This window comes from Bidens hawaiensis, unplaced genomic scaffold (genome assembly GCF_021521415.1).
Source record: "Bidens hawaiensis isolate Kalapana, Puna unplaced genomic scaffold, B.hawaiensis_p1.1 tig00006950_1, whole genome shotgun sequence".
In the NCBI taxonomy this organism is placed as follows: Eukaryota; Viridiplantae; Streptophyta; class Magnoliopsida; order Asterales; family Asteraceae; genus Bidens; species Bidens hawaiensis.
The window spans coordinates 995,635-1,018,091 of record NW_027491476.1 but is presented as its reverse complement, the minus strand read 5'-3'; the positions used below and the strand labels follow the sequence as shown (position 1 = coordinate 1,018,091).

Here is a 22,457-nt window from a genome sequence, read left to right as displayed (position 1 = left end):
ATGCTTCAAATGACTTGATTAGTGCTTTAAATCGGTTGTTTGAACTTCAAATTAACAAAAAATAAGCTGTTTGGAGTATCGTTTCGAGCTAAGTTTTACATCAATTGACTCATATCCTTCTTCTGATCAAAAGCCCTAATAAATCAATATGAAATTTGAAAAAAGCTTAAATTGAGAGCCAATTTTTTCAAAATTTGAGAATAAACTAAGTCGAGATTATTATCGGCCAACAGCAATTTTTCAAAAAGAAAAAGGTATAGAAGAAGTAAGTATTGGCAGGGTTGTATTATTTGTTGTTGTATTTTGGGGAAGACGTACAGCTGAAAAGTCCACGATTGGAATCTGGAAGAAGATGATGGATTCCTTGCTATCGTTTTTCCTCAACATCCATCCTCACGAAACCCACAACGTTTTCTACTCCACCTCCACTTTCTTCTTCGTAAGTTCAAACTACTCATTCCAATTCCATTCATTGCTATTGATTTGATTTGATTTGATTTGCAGGTGTTGAGTGCTTATTTTGTGGTTTTGCCTTTACGAGACGAAGGCGCCATCTCGCTCGGTATCGGTAACATACCCGGACTCTTTTTCGGGTCCTTGATCCTAACTCTCATTGCTGCCCCTCTTTCCACCCTCATCTTCTCTTTGCCCAATCTTCCCAAGCCCAAGGTATTTATCTATCTTCTTCATCATCATTATCGTTATCGTAATCAGTAAATCCCACCAATAGCAAATCTATGGTAGGGTCTGAGAAGGATAAGATTTAGACAGCCTTACCTCTAACCCCATAGGAATAGAGAGGTTGCCTCTAACCTCATAGGAATAGAGAGGCTGCTTCAGGTGAGACCACCGACTCGATAGTAGTTTTGCATCAAGCCTTAAACATAAGGCACATAACACTCAACCACCGGGACACCAGCCGTTTGGTGCGTGTACCCTTGTCTTTCGACTATCAACGCCACCAGATGATGCCTGATTAACCTTCCGCCACTTTTAACGTTATTTTCATGAGAATAGTATTTATCTATCTTGTAATAAGTTTCTGTTGAATTTCAGGCTTTGGTCTTAATATACAGGTTTTTCGGTGCAAGTCTTGTGTTGTTTTTTATATTATGGGTCATGTCTTCACCTGAAAATACATTTTTACCAAACTTTAAGGTAGAGATGATATTTATTATTTGTTTTCAACTTTTAAGGTATTTTTTCTTATGTTGTTTCTGGTTGATCGTTCTTGTTTAGGCTGGTTTCCTTAACGTGTCATCCACCATAAAAGATGATTTAAAGCTTGAAACTCAATCTTCTGCTTCTACAAAGCCTGCTGATTGGGATAAACATGGATGGTTTTATGTTTCTGTCAGAATATGCTTCTTTTTATGGGTAACAAACAGACTGTTCCTTTTGAAATTTGGTTAATACTTTTCTGTTTTTTTTTTTCATTGATGAATGATGATCACAAATTGAAAAGTGATGTTTGGTCAGGAAACGAGCCAAACCGCTTGTGAGCTACTTGAGATTGGTTCGTTAAAAGCTCAAATTTACGAGATTGAGCCTAATAATAAGCTTGCTTCACAAACGAGCCAGAGCTTGAGCTTCACTTATCGAGCTCGCTTGATGCTAAAAATAAGCTTGTTTAATTATCAAGCCATGTCTCAAGCTGGCTTGCGAGCCTAAACAAGCCTGTTATCTATATAATTTTTATTTGAGGTATTAGATACGTGTTTATATTATATAATGATAGTTATTATATATAAAATTATATTAAAAATAACTAAATAATGCATATTTGTTATATATAAAAGTTATAATAAAATATGCATATGAGAATAATTATAACCGTACATAATAATAAATTATTTAACAAATAACAACCGAACCAAGCTCAAGCTTGAAAAGCTACTCAAGTCAAGCTCGAAATGAGTTGAGATGTGGCTCGTTTACACCCGTTTGGATGAGCATTTTGAAAGTGATCTTTTTCAATTATCAGAATAAGATAATCAAGTAGTAAATTTGCATTTACCTACATGATTATTTAGGTAATTTATTTTCTTTCTTTTTGATAATCAATTTGGTCTGCACTTTGTACACAACTGATTATTTGAACCTAAATAAGCTCGTAAATAAACACAAATTTTGCTTCTCATGATTAAAAACTGATAATAATCAATTAATGAAAACAAAAAAGATTTTAAAAGTAATTTTCCGTTAATTTCAGGTTGCTCTGTTAAATCTTATAACTATATCTTCAACATGGGCGAGAGTCGCTGATGTCATGGACAATGAGGTAAATGTTATCCCATGTTGCAAGTGTGTCTTTTCTACAGTGGTCATGCATGCGTGCTTTAATTCCATCTTGTGTTCAGTCAGGTTCAAGACTGTTTGGGTTTATTGGTGCGGGTGCGACTTTCGGTCAGCTTTTCGGTTCTTTGTTTGCCACAGGAATGGCCTGGTTGGGACCATGTATGTGTCCTCTCTTTATTTTCATGTTGACCCGTTTTAAAAAACGGGTTGACCCCTAAATTTTGTTTTCTTCAATTACTCTCGTTTTAACATTAAGAAATTGATTTATCACTGAACCCTTTACTTTCTTTTTTCTTTCTATGTGCTTCAGTTCCTACCATAAATAAATTAACTAATTTATTATTAATTCGTTTGTTTAAATCGAGAATTTTGTTTAAAAAATTATTTATTTTGAATAAAACGTTATCCTTGTAGTTTTAGTTCTGTTTTTTCTCATAAAATTTAAACTATCATTTTATTAATTAATACGAATTAAAATATCAGAGTAATTTATGTCTTGTTTGGATAAAAAGAAGTTTTATTTCGGATTAGTGTTGAAATCTTTGATAGGAATAAAAATAGGGTCGTGCTCGGGCTCTGCAATTCAACCCATAATCCAACACGGTTGACTAATGTTGACCTCTCCCTATGCCAGATCTCCTGCTATTTGCTGCTCTGATGATGGAATTTGCTGCACAATCATCCAAAATGATTAATAAAGATTTATCTAATTCTTCTGAAGAGCTACATCCTCTCAGGTTACTATTTTAGTTATTTATTACTTACAATCTTCACTTTCTTTAAATCTTCTTTTTTTCTTTTTCTTTTTTTTTATTTGTAGAAAGACTGAGGTTGACCAGCAGGATGAGATCAATGAAGTAGATGTAACTGATCACAAAAAATCATCACCAACTGCTTCAAAGTCAACTGTTGACTCTACAACGCCTCGGTTTTGGGCTTTATTGGATGGATTTTGGCTTATATGGTCATCAAATTATTTGTTGTGTGTGTCATTGTTCTTGTGGTTAAGTGCAGTCACATCTTCATTCTTTTATTTTCAGGTAAAAGTGTTTTCGTACATATGGCATAATCACCACGTCATCTATTTTTTATGTTGGTTTATATGGTTATGTTCATGTGCAGAAATTAACGGTTATTGCTTCAACTGTTACCACTCCTACTGGAAGAAGACGATTATTTGCACAGATAAATAGTTTTATTGCTGTTTTTATTCTAGCTGGACAGCTTACTTTAACGGTATCTCAAATTAATATATATGATATCATGTTCTTTTTATAACTTATTATTATTATTATTATTATTATTATTATTATTATTATTATTTTTGGATTTGAATTCAGGGGCGGATTCTTACTGTGGCTGGGATTACTGCAGCTCTTTGTGCTGCACCGTTGACTGCGTTTCTGAATTCAGTTGCAATTGCGGTTTGGCCTACTTATGTGGCAGTTGCTATCTCAGAGACCGTTCGGAAGGTTTGCTTGCTTATTTTCTTTGAAGATATAGATTTGTTCTTTTAGCTTATATCCATGATAATTGTTTTGCAGGTGGTAACCTATGTTGTCACTCGGCCAGGAAGAGAGTTGCTGTTTACTGTCGTCTCACAGGACGAGAAATACAAAGCAAAGGTACCCCTCCTTCCCCAAAAAAATCAATTTGGTTACATGTCAAAACAATTGGTCCAAGTCAAAACATGTAGAGTTGGGTTGACCCTGCTGTAAAAGAGTCAAGACGACCTTGGGTGGGCTCGTTTATCTTAATAAGTTGAAATGTTGAGCTCGAGCCAGCTAGTTTATTTTTTTTAAAAAGCTGTTTTTTTAAAAATTTTGTATTTTTTGACATGTATTGATAAATATAAAAACAAAAAAAATATTAATATATTTAGCATACGCATAATGCAGAAAGTATAAGCTACATCAATAACGATTATGTAAAATATGATTATAGCAATTGCATATTTGATAGGAAACCAGTTATTCAGCAAAAATAGGAGTAGTGGAGCAGTTTAATAACTGTTAATTAGGATTAGCATTTATAGCATGTTCTGCATTTATTTTCATGTCGATGTTTTTAATATAAAATTAGGGTTTCTTTAATCTTGTGTTTGGAGAATTGCCATCTCGAATTGGCTAGTTGGAGATCAAGCCTATCTCGAATTTGGCTAGTTATGTTAGTTTCATTACTTTAGATTTCCAGATTCTATCAATATTTCACTGCTGAGTAAAATAATCAGTTTCATATAAGCACAAAACCAAGCATGTTTCATTTTTTAGCTAATTTATCTGATTTTACTTGTTTTATCCATTATAGATAAGTACTAACCAAAAAAATCGACTTATTGATAAACGGACCAAAAAAATCTAATAAAAATATGCCAATCTCGAGCAAGCTTTTTGAACAGCCCTACCCTGAAACACCTTTTTCCAAAAAGATGTAATTTTTGTTTTTCACTAAATAACTAGCGTGTAAAATAAATATGATATTAGAAATTGCATTATCTCACTACTAGTCTAATTTTTCTTATAACTAAAATAGTTAGTGTGCTGTATTAAAAACCAAAATGAGGTGTTTCAATTTTAGCTAATTTATCTGATTTGACTTGTTTGACCTGTTAAAGATAAAACCTAACCCGAAGCTGAGTTATTCATAAACAGGTCGAAATTATGACCTCTATTCAAATTACACTTCTGTTTCTTGACCACAATATGCATAAAATTTTGTATAGGTTTGCATAGATGTTCTTGTTCAAAGGTTTGGAGATGTTACTGCAGCTGGGATGTACAAATTACTTCATACCACCCTTGATGGCAAAATAACCCACATCTCTCTATATGCTTTGCCTGTATGCACATTCTATCACTTGTTACTTTATTATGCTCTTAGTAAATAAATAAATAAAACTTAGTACGCATTTTTTTCTTTGTCATCAGGTCTGCATTTTATGGGTAGTTACAGGATTACGCTTGGGACGCCAACAAACACAACTTGCAAAGTCCCAAAATATCACGTCCTCGTAAAGTTTTGTATTGTTTTATCACGTTAGTTGTCATATGTTGTTTCATAGCTATTCATGATTCATATAATCGTATGATTGGATCTCCAAATAACATAGTAATGTTCCGAATTTGATAGTTAGAATTAGCATATCAACTTTTAGGTGAACTGTGCAAAGCATTGCTTCTCTTCTCTCTCTCTCACATGCGTGCGTAACCGTGCTTGCGTAACTGTGTAACTGTGCTTGTGTAACTGTGTGGGTAAATATTTGTACGTAGTGCCAACCTGAATATCATGCTAGATTGCCAGGCGCATGAATCCAAACAAGGCAAGTTTTTGCTGGCTGACAAAAACAAGGACATTTATCTGACTGTTTTTATTTTTATTTATTATATCATGTTATGGTATAAAAAACCTGAATGGTTTAACAAAGCATATATTTTTTGAAGCTCATTTTCGAATGTTTTAGACATATGATGCAGGAAGAATATTGTGTTCAAAGCTGGAACTGTCTGTAAATATTTCTTGAGTGGGATTAATCTCGGTCAATAGGCGAAAGTTAGGATCCATTAACTCTTTATAGCATGTTTCTGTTCTTTAGATAAATTCACACCTCTATAATGTCATAACCCCATAATACATTCTTGTAATTAATGTATGACCTATGCAAAGTAGATTTGAAACAAAGATCATTGTATGTTCTGACCATAATTAAATCTGTAAACTCGTACTTTTGCGTTCAATAGTTATCAACTCACTTAGTCTACACAAAAGGTAAAATTGTTCCAAAATGATGGGATGTTAACGCTTCTCAAGCATTGAAGGCTCCTTTTGTTGCTTTTAGCATTGTGTTGGAGGAACCCAAATGTCTTGGTCTTCCTTTTCTAGTGCTAAAGATGTTAAAACCTTTATTTGATTCTCATTATGCACGCGGACTCTCGATGATGATTCATGATCGAAGCTACATCCACAACTAGTATGACCGGATGGCTAAAAGTAGTTATCCGTCACTAAATTCCTAACTGACCATCGGAAATAATTTGAACAAAGTAACAACAAACACAACGATTTTGTGGAACTTCCACGACTCTTTTAATATTTGTTAACTCAAACAAAAGCTTGAACCAAGAGATTACAATACACTATAAATCTATTATAATAAACTAAAAACTTTATACCCTATCTCTAACTCTAACATATGACAATTTAACCATTTAATTTAAACTTTAAGATTTTTCTTCTTTACCTTTAAACTCTTTATTCTGCTCATCCTTTGTACTTCTCGGTTGTTCATTCTTAGCCCTAGAGATGTTCAAAACGGTTTGGGACTAGGTTGTCATGAGTAAAGTTGGTTCTCATGAGTAAAGTTGTGGTCATTCTTAGCTAGTGTACTTTTTTTTTCTACAGTGGTCATTCTTAGCCCTAGAGATGTTCAAAACGGTCACGGATCATCGGGTTGAATCAGATAGGGTCCGGTTCCTACAAAAAACGGGTAGGAACCGGTTCGGGTCCGGTTCGGGTCCACCGGTTCGGTTCCAGGAACCGGTTTCGTTGAACATCTCTACTTAGCCCTCTTCCATGTGAAATCAAAATTATACCATTCACAAAAATTCTTATTATTTTTCTATGATGAAATATACACCGACTTGCACAGTTTTACTGTGACAATATTGTTTATTTGTTTTATGAAACTTGCCAAGAATCTTGTGAAAAATCACTACATTAGTTGTGAAAGTGTAGTGTTTATTAAAATCATTTTTAAAACTAGAACAAAATTATGTCGGATACTAACTTAGATTTCAGCAAGGACATAAAAACTAAACAAAACTGTATGTTTAGGTTATATTAAATATTACATATTTTCAGAAAGTTTAATTATATGAATGATGGATAAAAAAAGTTATGATGCGAAAAAAAAAAGAATTTTATTATATTTTTAAAAGCAAATGAAACATGCATTAAAAGTGACCACCCTTTAAGAAAAAGTTACATATATTTCTACTTTCCAAATGCTTTTTACCTTTTATTTCATGGGGCTCTTGGCCACTGGTGAGATAACTTATTAAGGACTGGGACAAAAAATATATATATATAGCTTTAAGAAACTCAATGGCCTTGGTTGTCATGAGTAAAGTTGTGCAAATGGGAAGCAACACTGTTTCATATTATCGTAATAATTTTGTTGTTTGTGTTACAGATATAACAATTATAATGGTACGCGGAAAAAAAAGTGTCGCACGATGTAATGCCATAATTTGAGACTAGGTTAAGATGCATCGCAACTTGTAAACGGTAAACCAAAATGAAACCGGACCATACTAAATCAAAATACGTGGTCAGTTCACAATAAAACCTTGCTTCATTAGCTAGTTTACTCTTCTTTTACTCCAACCAAACGTCTTCTAGACAAGAAATTACGCTTCAATCACTATTGAAAAGTTTAAGTTGAGTTCATAGTACAGGTTTTTGAGTATGGGAAACCTAAAACCTCCCGGACGGGTTTTCAAGTATGGACCCGGATATCAAATCATTAAAAAAATTCACAGGTTTGGGTACATACATGATATTATTAGATGATGCTCGGCCCGAAACATGCATGTTTGCTTGAACCATAAATGAAAACATTTTCTTTTATTATTTCTTTATGTTCCCTTGACAAAACATATTTAATTTAAATATTTCTAATTGTAATAAAATAAAATTATATAAAAGTTAGAATTATATGCCTAGGAATCCCAACATGTAGTTTTAAGAAACACTCATACTGTGTTCAAAGGGTAATGAGTAACTTGGTATGGGAGCATTACCAGTTTAAATCATGTTTCAATCTATTTTAACATGAAACCACAAATAGATAATCATAGATAATGAAAACATCATGACCCATTCAAAACAAATCTAACCTTCATGTCTCACAACACAAGTTAAAAATGATCCTTAAAATAGGCTAACATTAAATGATAAAAAATACCAAAAAAGAACATCAAATTTAGTAGACTTACAAGATTACTTACTCCCCATGCCACGCGAAAACGAACCCTTGGAGAGCCGGTTTAATATCATTTTTCATCATTTCCCGATACTCAAACGCATCACCACCCGATTTCTTCACCTCTACCAAATGAAAACATGAAGTAATTTCAAATATCTCCACATCAATCAACAATAGACTGTTTCTACTTTCACTTGCTTTTTTAAACTTTAATAACCCTCCTTTGTTCATACCAACCTCCATCTTTAAACTCGACGCGATTTCTTCCATTTTGGATATTATATCCGATGCAGGTTTTAACGAGGTAAACTTCACTTCATCCTTTTCATCATTTTCAACAAACAAACCCGATAAATCAGCGCGTCGTACACGGAACCTCTTCAGCTTCTAGGTCCCAAAGCTTCGTTTTTAGCAGGATTGGCTTTGCTGTTCAAAAGGGGGTTGCGGCGCAGCTTGTTGCCCGTTTGCCTGCCACTTTATTGTAATCGTTTTATAGTAAATTATATAAAACTTCGATTGTGAAAAGAAAAAAAAAAAAAAAAAAAAAAAAAAAAAAAAAATCAAATCCGGTTGACAGAGATATGATATCAAAAGCATTAAAGCTAGAAACTTTAGTCAACTCGGGCTTTTTCTGGTCAATATAAGGTGTCATATCAACATGACCCGAATGCAAGTCTAATCCTTCTTTAAACAAAGAATTTTCCATAATCTTTTCCATGGTGACATCAGCATGATCCGAATGCGTGTCTAATCCTTCTTTAAACCAAGAATTTTCCATAATCTTTTTCATGGATATCCTTGTAATCGGGTTCGGGTCAAGAATTCGTTTTAGCAGCTTACGAACGTCGGGTGGAAGCGAACTCGTACATTTATATTCAGCTCGGCTAATCTTTTTATACAACTGCATGATATTCGAGTCGTTAAACGGAAGTTGACCGGTCAACAGAACAAACAAAACCACCCCACACGACCAAATGTCAGATTTAGCACCATCATATCCTCTCCTACTAATCACTTCAGGCGCCACATAGGCAGGAGTGCCACATGTTGTGTGAAGTAACCCATCTAAATGCGTACATGATTGATGAACACTTAATCCAAAATCTGTAACTTTTAAGTTTCCATACTCGTCTAACAACAGGTTTTCGGGTTTTATATCGCGGTGATAAACGCGTCGACTGTGACAAAAGTCAACTGCTAATATTAACTGTTGAAAATACTTTCTAGCAATATCCTCTTTTAACCGTCCCTTAACCACCTTATCAAAAAGCTCACCACCTTTGGCATATTCCATCGCAAAATAAATCTTGTTTTTGGTGGCCATAACTTCATAAAGTTGAATAATATTCGGGTGTCTAACCATTCGCATAACAGATATCTCTCGTTTCGTCTGGTCAATTAGTCCTACTTTCAAAACCTTTTCTTTGTCAATCACTTTAACCGCTATATTTTGTCCCGATTCCAAGTTTCGTGCATGATAAACTTTAGCAAAGTTACCTTGACCAAACATTTTTCCAAATTCATACTTTTGCATCAACACATTTTCCATATTCTCCATTTTTCTAAAATTAAAAGCTAGTTAAGTGCTACTAACTTACCTTATTCTTACCTGTCAGTAACTTTTCTAGAACTGGTGAACTAACCGTCTTCAACAAGCTCGTGTTTTCAAAGCCCACAAATTGCAGACTGAGTGTGCATTTGAGCATGACGAGTGAAGGTGTTTTGATAGTCTAATCCAGTTTCATCAAGGAACAAAAGTAGATCATATCCGCTTGAAACCGTGAAGGTTTCGGTGAAGGATTTACCAACGTTTAAACACATCATCCCGCATTCCCAGGTAGTTGACAGTTGCTATATGTAAACTTCTGCATGAAAATGAAATAATTTGAGTGCCAACCTTTTCACAATGATGAAAACTTAAACGACATTTATCACTGATCTAAACGTAATCTTATACATTGTTGCTATCGATTCAAAATCACTAATTAAAGTTCACGAATTGATGTAACTGGTGGATATCTAAGTTCAAACACTAATAATCACTTTAAACAAGTATATTCCTTTAATGATCTGATTATTTGCAAGAGAAATCAAAGTTTTGAAATACGCAGATTCAAGTTGTTTAACCTAAGCAGATAAACAGTGATGTGCGTAAAAGGTTAGAGACGACACGATTAACACAAGTATCAAATTCAAACATGAAAACAACTCGTGAAGCACCTGGCTTTGGTGGTTTGAGCGTGCCAGTTATATGTGTTACGCATCAAGAAGGATAAATGATGAACTCTAGCCTCCTAATAATAATTATTATTTTTTAAAACGTATAAAATTACATGGTGTACGTTTTTACTAAACAGGTATATTATTCATATAAAATTATTGACAATATGAAGAAGACAAAATAGTTTCGAGCGTGATTTCTATTATTCACAGAATTTATTGATTGAATAATATAAACATGTATGTAGCGATGATACCTATTGCAAACACGCATTATCATCTGTAACGGCTAGAAACAAACATAACATTTTTGCATTCAACATTTCATCATGGATTGCGATGATTCTTTTTATAAAAAAATTGACAAGATGAAAAGTAGGCGTTACCTATTTGAAGCGAGAATCAGAGGCGTAAATTGCACATCAACGATGAGATCGGTTCCAGAAACCGGTAATGTAATGAACTTTTTCCTCATCCGTGTCGGATTGAACGAATGAAGATGATTGGTACTAGACTGGGAGGCTGGAGCAGGATATTTGACCGTAACTTGAGACTGACTGGAATTCAAAATGCTATGTGGGTCGTAGGTTAGCCTAATATCATCTTTATTCGTAACCCAACCCAACGCAAGCTTTAATAAAAAACTAATTTCTTTCTAACACAAACCAACTTAATCTAAATTTTTATTTTCATTTTCATTCACAACTGAAACTAAACAAATTCTTTTATTAAATGATATAATTTGTGATTCTTTAAAGTATAAAAAAGAAAACATTTTAAAAATAATAAGTTTACGAATCAATAGTTTTGTATCGGAACCATATTAGGAAAATCATAAATATTTTGAAATAAGTTAGTTTTTAGTAATGTTTATATCGAGATGTTCAAAAAAAAAAGTTAAGATATACTGTGATTTATATCTTATTTTGAAGTTAAATATTACAAGTTATTTAAGTAATTAAATTATAGAGAAAAATTAGTAGTTAAGTTTTTGTTACAACCAATTATTTTATGACATGTGGCATGAGAATCACTCAAGTGTGAGTCGCAACCCAAGTTGCGTCACCAACTAAGTTGCCAACTTAGGTTGGTTTGCTTTCTTTTTCGATTTTTTAATTACTTCAACTTATGTTTTATTGGTGACCAACCCAACAATAGATCACAAATAAAAGTGGTCTAATACTTCAAATTTTTAATAAAAGTTTAAAACTTCTTTTTTTTTTTTTTTTGAAAAGTTTTTGGAACCATTCTCAATATCCGAGTGACCCGATCTCAACCGTTCAACGGATTCTCATCCAAGAATACCATTACAAAGGAAACTTACCATGTGAGAAATTCCTTTGAATCAGGTTTCTATTTGAGAACTCAAGAATCCTAAGCCTTAACTATCATCTTCATACTACTACCGCAGAAGGCCAATTAAAATGAAAGTTAAACTGATAATCAATACTGCATTAATTCTAGCCGTTGACCAAGTTGTATAAAACCGCTTTGGAATCCTTCGAGTTTTGAGTACTCATTGATTTCAAGGTCGAGTTGACTAACTTTTACAACATTGCAGTTTGTAATAAATACCGTAAAAAATACAAATTAAATTTGTTGATTTCAAGGCCCTTAATCCATTATTTTTTAACTTATTGGTTGATTTGAGTTTTAATTTCTAAATTTAAAATTTAGGAAATATTAATGCGTTAGAACAAATTTGCAAAATATGAGTTAGAGCAAATAATTAGATTTATCTTTTTCATGCGACCCGACTCAACCTGGCCAGAAAAAAAATGATATTTGGTAATATGCGACTCCCATGAAAAAATACTGTATTCACCTATGTATAAATTGTTAATTTAAAAAAAAAATTCTTAGAATTTCTAACTCCATTGAAACGCATCACACGTGTTGTAATTGTGTGGGATATATTAAAATTATTATTTAACTAGGTTAGAACCCGTATGATACACGGGTTACTAAAAAAAACTAAATATAATATTAATATTAATAATAAATTTAATATGAACAACAATATGAGATATCATGAATGTTACTTACCTAAATAAACATGTTTCCCAAAGTTTCTGAATAATTTCAAAACTAACAAATTCAAATAAAAGTGTTTGCGCTAATACTCTTAACGCACTTTAGTTAGCATCTCATACATAAATATGCTAAAAAACTGTGATTTGTGTAATGTTAAGCATAAATTAGTTAACTTTACAAAACCTCAAATCAAAGGAACATAAATCATCACTAAATTGTTTGAGAAGAGTAATTTGACCGAAAAGTCATGGTTAAACCATCATTTCCAACTCCCAACCAACGAAGCTACTCATCTGATGGCATACAAGACAATGAGACATTACACCAATCACCATTTTTGTTTTTAAACAAAAGAAATTATAATAGAATGAATGAATAAAGAATGAACGCACCTTTAGAAATATAAAGAAAGATCGATGCATTTTGAGTATATCAGAAAGCAACTACAATAATAACATGATAAAGAGTTAAAACAGAGGATGTGATCATCTATTAAAATCCGTGTAATACACGGGTTGATAATATAACAAAAACAACAAAAAAATAAAGACACTAATATAAATAATTACATACACCATCAATATAGTTCGTTTTGTGAGTCCATGACAACTTATAAACGAACATATAGTTTGCGTCAAATGTAGACGCCGTTTGTATGCAAATGAAAGTGATGAGATATGAAAACAATCAAAAAATGTTTATAGGATAATAAATGGTGTTTCAGCATTTTTTTAAAAATTTAAGGTTGTTGCTTTGATTGTTTTCATATCTCATCAGCATAACCCACAACTATTTTTAAGGGCACTCATTTTCAACAAACTTAATATGAATTATGGCTTGCAATTACGCAGGAAGCACCATTCTCTACTTGCAGAACACTTTAGCATGAGACGTGAGTAAATATTACACGTCATAGCAAGTCCCAAGTATAAATCCATCCAACACAATATAAAGTAGATAATTTATAAACAACGATTTCTTTTAGTTAATCAGAATAGCATAATCACAACTTCAAGAACAGTTGCAAAAGGGACCAACTTCCTACCAATGCCTACAGGTTGAAAAAACAAAGTACTAAAACTATCTAAAGGGTGTGTTTTGGATAGCTTCTTGGTTTTTGAAATAAGCAATTTGGAATAAACAGCTTCAATTTGCTTATTTCACTTAGAATCTTGGATACGAAGTCCCAAAACCCAAATGCCCTTAAAACACCTTATTAATAATTATCATATGTATTTTTATGATTACCCAAATGGTTAGGTGTGACATATGTATTTTTGTATGACTACAAAAGAGTGTTTCTTGTTGTCCAGTTAGGCTATTGCTTTACATTTTGCTGGAAATTAGATCCTGTAATAATATTTTGTTCAAGATCCCAAGTCTTGAACCAAACAATACCTAAAAAATTTTTTAAATACGGTCTTAAAGGTTTGTAAATAATCATGTATTTGTAAAATAGTGACAAAAGCATTTACCTATCTGTAGTAAAAAACCAAAATTAAATATATCAACTTAATCGATTCAACCACACCATAAACAGGAGCTATGAGAGCAAGATTGAAGGAAAAAAACATTCTTGTTATATGTGAATTACAACAAAATCGGCTGCCAAACCAATAACATACAACGTAAATAGCAAAGAATAATACCTTAAAACCCTAACAGCGAAAGTAAAGCCACCAACCAAAAGCTATCATTATCTACAAATACAATATGAAAAAAACAGTTAACAAAAAATTATAAAGACTAAACAAATGCTCATATTAGATATACATCATTTGTATTTTACCCTTGTTCTGAAGACATCGATGCTGCCGAAGACATTGAAGATCAATTGAACACAAATATGTGGTCATGTAAAAAAAATGTAAATAATGCGATGATCGATATTGACTCTGTAAAAAAATAATAAGACAATGATCGGAATTGAGTGATAAATGGTTATTGCTAACACCTTTAAATTAAATTTGAAGACGATGATCGATATTGCACTTCATGTAATCGAATCTGTAAATCAACATTAGGGTTAGTATAAGATTAACGATTATATAAAAAGTCCGATTAATACCATAATAGTTGCAGAAGATAGAAATTAGGGTTGATGATGATCGAATATTGCTAATACCTGTAACTTGAAGACGACTGATGAGCATGAAGGATAAGACATAGCTGAGAATCGGTCGATAGAGATTTGAGAGGCTTCTAGTATTGATTTGTGTTTGAGAGGGTTGAAGTGAACTTTTAGGTTATAAAAGATCCGATCATAAGAAAATGGTTCAAGTTGGTTTTTTTTGTAGGACCCGCGAGACTCTATGAATTTGTGAATTTTTTTTATATAAAATAAAAGAAAATATTAAAAAAATGCCATGCGGCAATTTAAAGAGATTTGGTGAAAATCCATTGCTTTGTTAGATAGAAAGATTAATGAATTTGCAAAATGTGTATTGTATGGCTGAAACATGTACGTCACTTTTAGCAACAATAATGATTTGGCTAACATTAGCATAACACACTTGCATGTAATAAATTCAATAACATAGCATCTTCATTTAGATTACTATCGTCAAAACAAAGATATAGCCTATATAACACACAAGTTATGTTTGACTTTTCAAAGTTCAACCGGTAAAACAACAACTAGCCTGCTAAACTACACGTAAACAAACCTCATAATGGCATAACCAATCTACAACAAAATCATCCAAACTTCAAAAAGAAGAAACCCGAAAAAATAACCATAAAATTCAAGAAAAATCATTATTGAATTGATTTCTTCTTGTTATGTTTGGTCAAAGGTGACACATGAATGAAACCAAACTTCTTCCTATGAGTAAAAAACTGCTTATCACTTCTACCTTCTTTGTTTGTTTTTTCGGAATCATGAAATATAATACGACTTTGATCGCAAAGCATGTCACTTAAAGATGCATCATCTCTTCGGGTTGACTTTCAACATCCTCGCGAACGATAATGTTATCTTGTACGATCAATTTTCTGCTTAAAATGTCACCAATTGAGACGCTTGTTCTCAAACCCGGCCTTGATTCTTTGTTGATCATACTTGAATAGTCTCCAATCAATGGATCAAATCGTCTAGGCGCATGACCACGAAAAGGGTATGAATTTTTGGTTTTTGTGTGATTATGAGTTTCGAGTTTTCGTGGGGAAAACACGGTTTTGGATTCAGGATTTCTTCCATTCGTGGCGTCCATTTTAGACCCTGTTCATGAAGGGACATTTATGTTAACACTATGTCATATCTAACCTGTCTAATAAATATGACGTGTTCAGGTTGTTTAACTAAATAGGTCATGCTCGGGTTGAATTGTTTAAACAGTTTAGTCAAACAGGCTGACATGCTACTTGTTACAACCATTTAACCATTTATCACAACCCATCAACCTGTTTGACAAGGTTAGATAAATGAGTTAAACGAGTCATGTACATGTTACACGATTTTAACAGGTTGACCCTCCTACCCTTAATAACTCATTTAACCCATTTGTTACAACCCACCAGCCCCGTTGACATAGTTAGATAAATGGGTTAAACAAGTTGTGTATGTTAAACAAGTTGAACATGTTGACATGACAATCCGTTCGCGACATTCTTAAGCCATATATTGCATGATAAATGAGTTAAATGGGTCGTGTATATGTTAACAATTTTAACAGGTTGACCTTTGAACCCATTACAACCAATTAACCCATTTATTGCAGTCCACCAACCCATTTGGCACAATTGATAGATGGTTTTATACCGGTTGTGCACATGTTACACAATTGAACAAGTAGACCCGCCAACTTGTTTAACCCACTTATTAAAACCACGAACCCGTTTGACACAAATAAATAAATGGGTTAAAAGGGCCATGTGCATGTTACACAACTCTATTTATGTCCGGGTTAAGATTGATGTTTTTAACTAGAATAATTATATGTTTTGCGTTCAGACTGAACAATTCTACCCGCCTGCATGTAATTAACCCACCATCCCAACCCAATATTTAACACCTTTGTTACCTAAAGCCTCTTGAAGGGTTCTGTGGTTGCATTTGGCATTATGCGTATGCTCGATTGAGTTCTTGAGAACCGCCATTGTAGACAAATTAGCACCCTTCCTAAAATAATCACTTTTCTTAAACATATCTTCGGCTTTTTGCACCCTTTGAGTAAGTTCACAATACTCTTCATACGAAAGAGTTATTCCTTCGTGAACCGATGGTTTATTATTTTCGGCACAAGCCACAGCTTCCATAGCTCTTGCAGCTTCTTCCATCTTTTTAGCTGCAAGTAACCTCATTTCCACCATTTTTATACTCATTTTTGTTTGCTCAATTTCAGATGTTGCCTTGATTACCTCATATTGTGCAGCCTCTTCCATTTTTCTGAGCTGTTGTTCTTCAAATGTCATTTTGTGGGACCCGCCAGTTGATTCTTCAATCACACATTTTGTTTCTTCATTTTCAAGCAAATTTGTTTTATGGGTTTTCATTTTGTGGTTTAAAGATTCAAGTGAAGCGCGAATCATAGCAAGGTCAATGGTTGTGCCGTTTAGCTTTGACTTTGCTTCTTTGAGCTCAGATAATATGATCCCGGGTGGCAATGGAACCGGAGACATGGTCGAACTTGCGGTTGACTTGTTGGCGGACGTTACGGCTGCTGAGTCTGGATTGAGATTGAGGATTGGTGAAAGTTCGTTCATGATATTGATTTTTAGTTGTTCCATGACACCTTTTGCTGACTCTAGTTCTTTTAGTAGATTAAGTGTTTCTTGTTCTTTTATGACAAGTTCTTTTTCTAGCTCTGTAGCTTGTTTCTCTATTGTTTCCATGTCGATTTCTTCAAGATCATGCTGTGTTACAGAATGTTTATTAGATTTTCAAATAGTTAATTGTAAGCGTTACAACGTGAGTATATGACAATGGGTAGATCTTTTAAGCGGCAAGAGGGGCCTCCAGCCCATTTCTTTTCTTTTTCTTTTTTTTTTAATATCAGAAGTATAATTGTTAAAGTTTCGGGTCCCTCTATTTAAATGTTCATGTTCTGCCATGATCATTATACTTGTAAAAGTGTAGAAAATGTCGCAATTGTACACCCTAGGCATAGTTTAATGTAGGCTTTGAAATTAATGGTTCGAAATATCTATCAGCACGGGTGAAGCTCGCTTTTTAAATCAACACTTAGTTTTAAAATGTTTAAAAAGGCTAAGGATCTTATGATTATACATATCTAAATGAAAAGAATATGTATATAATAAAAGTTATACTACCGTGGGTTTAGATGACTCGTTAATTTCAAGCTCAATATGAGAAACCGAATTGTAAACGGCAGCGTTCGAATTTCCGACTTGCTTACTTTCTAATCATTAGATGGTTTTTTATCCGGGATGTTTCATAATCAGACATTGATTACACGGGCATGCATGCATTGTTGGCAAAACCACATAATTCAAAACGTACTATACATAGTTTCTCAAAAACAATAAGAAAAAAATTTAATTCCATAAATGAGAATATATATTAATAGAAACTAATTACACCGGCCAGTTGTCGAAGGATATGAAGCGGGATCCAGGAAGCACTTCCACCAAAGCGAGTGACAGCCTCCTTCACTGACCCGAACGGCTGCGACGTATCAATTTCAACTCTTGGGTCCAAGCCAGTTTGAGTTTGAGCAGAATGAACGGGCGGTTCCGCCATGTTTAACATAAACTTTTGAGCTAGAATGGAGAATATATATATATATATATACACACACTGTAGTTGATGAATGATGAAAATGATCGAGAATGATGATATATATGCGAAGAAGGTAATAATTGTGTTGGGATTTTAATGGCGGGTTGAGAGTCTATAAAGCATGGAATAGTGGGAGGGACAAAAGCTAAAGAAACGACGATACGCGTTCAAAGTTCCTTTTACCTTTTCTTTCTTTCTTTCTTTAAAGTAGCAGCTGTAAATCCAATGGTGTGTTTGTCGGTAATGATGATATGGCATCGATTGGTAATGGTATACTAGGTTCGATTAGAATTTCATTTCTAACAAATCATTACATGGCATCATCATCAATGGCGTCCGGGTATTTAAAAACATACATACGGACGCATGTAAGGTGATATGTGTCACACTCCAACCGACAGCGAATACGTCGAGGCAAGACGATAATTGCTCATAGCATATGATACTACGTGTTACAGTAGTTGTTTAATTTAATTCAATTTAATATCAAGAAACACAGAGATACAATGAAATAAATTGTTTCATTTTAAGCTAGGTCCAATCATGCAATCCTATATCTTGCACCAAGTAATCTTCAACAAACAAATTTTCAATACCTGAAAAACATGCGAGAGTGCCAATTAAAAATAGTTGGTGAGAACATAGGTTTTAATAAAATAAGTTTTAAGTTGAAAGCATTCAATATGTGTTAAATTACTTGAATACTTTTGTGATTACAACCAAACCTCTGACACATTTAGCAAGTCGTCTAATCAACGATTAGACTATTATGTTTAATGTTAAACGATCGTCGGATTCTGAACATACAAGCCTCTACCCGAGGCTTGGGTGGACAGGTCGGGCCAATAGATCTATCATCATATTACCACGGGCTTAACAAGTTAATGGTTGTACATGCGATTAAGTATACACTTGTAATGTTCACACACAATGAATATCATGAAATAAAGCTTGAATAAAATAGCATGTAAAACAAATTGATTATGCATGTTTTCCACCCCAAAGTATAAAACGTTTTAAAGCATGTAAAAAGGGGCTATGAACTCACCTTTGTTATTGATGAGTTGAGACTTCCAACACTTTGGTTTAGAGTCCTAATGATCAATAAAGTTGTTATTAAGATATTACTTAATTTCGGTGGAATAAAATATTCGACCTCGGATTCCCAGGAAAAGGTAAGTGGGTCCATTCACGTCCGGACACACCACTTGGTTTTTCCTTAGGCCGTAGCATAATTCTCATATTTAATAACTATGAAAAATATATATGAATTTGAGGTAATTGAATTTTAATTTCGAGCATAATTTGTATATACCTTTAGCATAATTCTCATATGTAACGTACGATAAACAATTATATCGTTATATCTTGTGTTAACCAAATTTATAAATCTATAATAACTAATTATAACATGTACATATTTAGTAAATTTGGGAAAATTAACGTATAAATTAAATTAACGTGCTAATTGTGAGAATCAAGTAGGTGTGCTAACTGTGGGAATCAAGTAGAGTAATTATGTAATTACGTTATAGAGTAGTTATGTAATTACACTATGATGTAATTACATAATTACTCTATTTGTATATATAATTACTTTATTTGATTTTTACAGTTAGTACGTTAATTTAATTTGTATTTCATCCAAACCCCAGTAATTTTATACGTACATTTAGTAATCTATAATATATATAAATGAAAAACCTAAAATCCTACGTGTCGCGATGTGGTCGCTCCCCCTTTTATGAAAGCCACCAGATTGCTTGATTTTTAAATGGAGGCCTCTCATTGATTTAACCCAAATTCATGGGGTATTGGTCTTACCAAAACCAGATCTCATTAAATTAAAAATTAGTATTACCAATTGTTTGATAGAAAAATCCTATAAAATAGGAATATACTGAAATTTAATATCCAATTTAAAAAGAAAAAGATATTATTTTTAATTAATAAACATTTTTATAATAAAAAACATAAATGGACCATGGGTCACCAATCTAGATAACTTTTAAACGGTTTATAACATATCATTTTTTATGAAACCCTTTCATCATCAAACCCTAAGTATATTATTAACTTTTTTATAATAAAGAAAATTATAATCCAAAAAGTAAATATTAAAAAACGAAAAATGTAAAATAACCATTCCCTCAATCTATCAGATTGTTTTATTTGTAAATGAAGGCTTCTCATGCATTTGACTCGAATTCACGGGTAAAGGTTTCACCAAACCCATAGAGCTCTTAAACGGGTTATAACATCTCATTATATTAAAAATTAATCTAATCAAATATTTGATACGAAAATCCTATAAAATAGGGATATACTAAAAATTAATATCCTATTTTATTTAAAAAAAAGATATTATTTATAATTAAGAAACAATTTTATAATAAAGAAAATAAATGGGTAATGGGTATCACTAAACCCAGATAGCTGTTAAACCGAATTATAACATATTATTTATTTGTGAAACCATTTCATCATCAAACCTCAAGTATATTAACCATTAACTTTCTTACAATAAATAAAATTAAAATCCAAATATACATATATAAATATTGAAAACGAATAATATAAAATAACCTCCGTAATACAGGAGATAAAATCTAGTTTTATATAAGGTTTGTTGTAACTAAATAAATTATGAAAGTATTAAACAATGAAAAAGATGTTGACTATGGAAAGTGAAATAATAAAAAGGTACACTGAAATATCGACTTAAAAGTAAAGCCATATGCTTTTACGTGATTATAGGAATCAAACTCAGATTTAATCTACCAACCAAATAAACACCTTTAAGTCGTATCCAATAAAGTTTTATTTATTATGTATTTTTTTAAATATTGATTAACTAGATTTTATCCTCCGTATTATAGGGGTTGTTTTGCATTATTCGTTTTTAATATTTATATACGTATATTTGGATTTTAAGTTTATTTATTGTAAAAAGTTAATAATTAATATACTTGAGGTTTGATGATTAAATGGTTTCACAAATAAATGATATGTTATAATCCGGTTTAAAAGCTATCTGGGTTTGGTGATACCCATTACCCCTTTATTTTCTTTATTATAAAATTGTTTCATAATTATAAATAATATGTTTTTAAAATAAAATAGGATATTAATTTTTAGTGTATCCCTATTTTATAGGATTTTCATATCAAATACTTGATTAGATTATTTTTTAATATAATGAGATATACCCTGTTTAAAAGCTATTCGGGTTTGGTGATACCTTTACCCGTGAATTCGGGTCAAATGAATGAGAAGCCTTCATTTACAAATAAAGCAATCTGATGGTTTGAGAGAATGGTAGTTTTACATTTTTCGTTTTTTAATACTTATTTTTTAGATTTTAATTTTCTTTATTGTAAGAAAATTAATAATATACTTAGGGTTTGATGACAAAAGGGTTTAATAAGTAAATGATATGTTATATCCCGTTTAAAAGTTATATGGATTTGGTGACCCTTGACCCGCTTATGCTTTTTACTACAAAATTGTTTATTAATTATAAATAATATCTTTTTCTTTTCAAATTGGATATTAAATTTTAGTATTCCCTATTTTATAGGATTTTCATATCAAATAATTGGTAAGATTATTTTTCAATTTAATGAGATGTTATAACCCGTTTAAGAGCTATCTGGTTTTGGTAAGACCCAAACCCATGAATTTGGGTTAAATCAATGAGAGGCCATCATTTAAAAATCAAGCAATCTGGTGGCTTTCATAAAAGGGGGGAGCGACCACATCGCGACACGTAAGATTTTAGGGGTTTCGTGTATATATATTATAGATAAGTTGTAAAATCGAAGGGGCTAAAGGGTTGTTTGGTAAGTATTGAACCAGTAAGAAATCGGAATGACTAAAAGATTCTGAACCAAGAAGCGCTGAGCGAGTAAGTGTCGTTTGGTGGGGCATCTGAATGATTATGTAGAATGACTATTTTACCCATTTAGTCTAGTTTGTGCTGAATTCATAGAATTACAATGAAAGTTATGAAACATGTCACAATTATTTAATCAAAACGAAAAATGACAAATGGGTAAAAATATTATGCATCAAAGCATGTCAAACGATCACAAATAGTATATCAAAGCATGTCAAACGATCACAAATAGTATATTAACATCAGTCAATAATAAGAGTTACAAGTGCACGAGTTAATAAGCA

At 32.5% G+C, this 22,457-nt stretch overlaps 2 protein-coding genes and 1 pseudogene across 3 annotated transcripts; 1 reads left to right on the top strand and 2 right to left on the bottom strand.

Moving 5' to 3' along the window:
* Positions 1 to 355: 355 nt before the first annotated feature.
* LOC143633949 (uncharacterized) lies at positions 356 to 5,592 on the top strand. The gene is made up of 13 exons (XM_077102156.1): positions 356 to 439; positions 505 to 669; positions 1,057 to 1,158; positions 1,240 to 1,377; positions 2,213 to 2,281; positions 2,361 to 2,457; positions 2,933 to 3,035; positions 3,119 to 3,338; positions 3,421 to 3,534; positions 3,639 to 3,770; positions 3,843 to 3,923; positions 5,021 to 5,137; positions 5,226 to 5,592. Exons 1-13 carry the CDS (start codon positions 356 to 358, stop codon positions 5,310 to 5,312), a joined length of 1,509 nt encoding a protein of 502 aa, XP_076958271.1. The 3' UTR covers positions 5,313 to 5,592.
* A 2,457-nt stretch (positions 5,593 to 8,049) lies between these two features.
* On the bottom strand, positions 8,050 to 9,938 carry LOC143633950 (CBL-interacting protein kinase 2-like). The gene is made up of 2 exons (XM_077102157.1): positions 8,845 to 9,938; positions 8,050 to 8,639 (listed from the first exon to the last, which is right to left on the bottom strand). Exons 1-2 carry the CDS (start codon positions 9,837 to 9,839, stop codon positions 8,300 to 8,302), a joined length of 1,335 nt encoding a protein of 444 aa, XP_076958272.1. The 5' UTR covers positions 9,840 to 9,938; the 3' UTR covers positions 8,050 to 8,299.
* A 5,274-nt stretch (positions 9,939 to 15,212) lies between these two features.
* Positions 15,213 to 18,236, bottom strand: LOC143633944 (WEB family protein At2g40480-like; annotated as a pseudogene). Its single transcript, XR_013153760.1, has 3 exons — positions 18,075 to 18,236; positions 16,558 to 17,389; positions 15,213 to 15,755 (listed from the first exon to the last, which is right to left on the bottom strand). The product of XR_013153760.1 is annotated as a WEB family protein At2g40480-like (transcript).
* Positions 18,237 to 22,457: the final 4,221 nt, after the last annotated feature.

Coding starts and splice junctions, on each gene's coding strand:
- LOC143633949 (XM_077102156.1), top strand. CDS start 356: ATGGATTCCTTGCTATCGTTTTTCCTCAACATCCATCCTCACGAAACC. Junction 2,458..2,932: donor AATGGCCTGGTTGGGACCAT/GTATGTGTCCTC, acceptor TCCCTATGCCAG/ATCTCCTGCTATTTGCTGCT. Junction 3,771..3,842: donor TCTCAGAGACCGTTCGGAAG/GTTTGCTTGCTT, acceptor ATTGTTTTGCAG/GTGGTAACCTATGTTGTCAC.
- LOC143633950 (XM_077102157.1), bottom strand. CDS start 9,839: ATGGAGAATATGGAAAATGTGTTGATGCAAAAGTATGAATTTGGAAAA. Junction 8,640..8,844: donor ATATCTCTGTCAACCGGATT/TGATTTTTTTTT, acceptor TGTACGACGCGC/TGATTTATCGGGTTTGTTTG.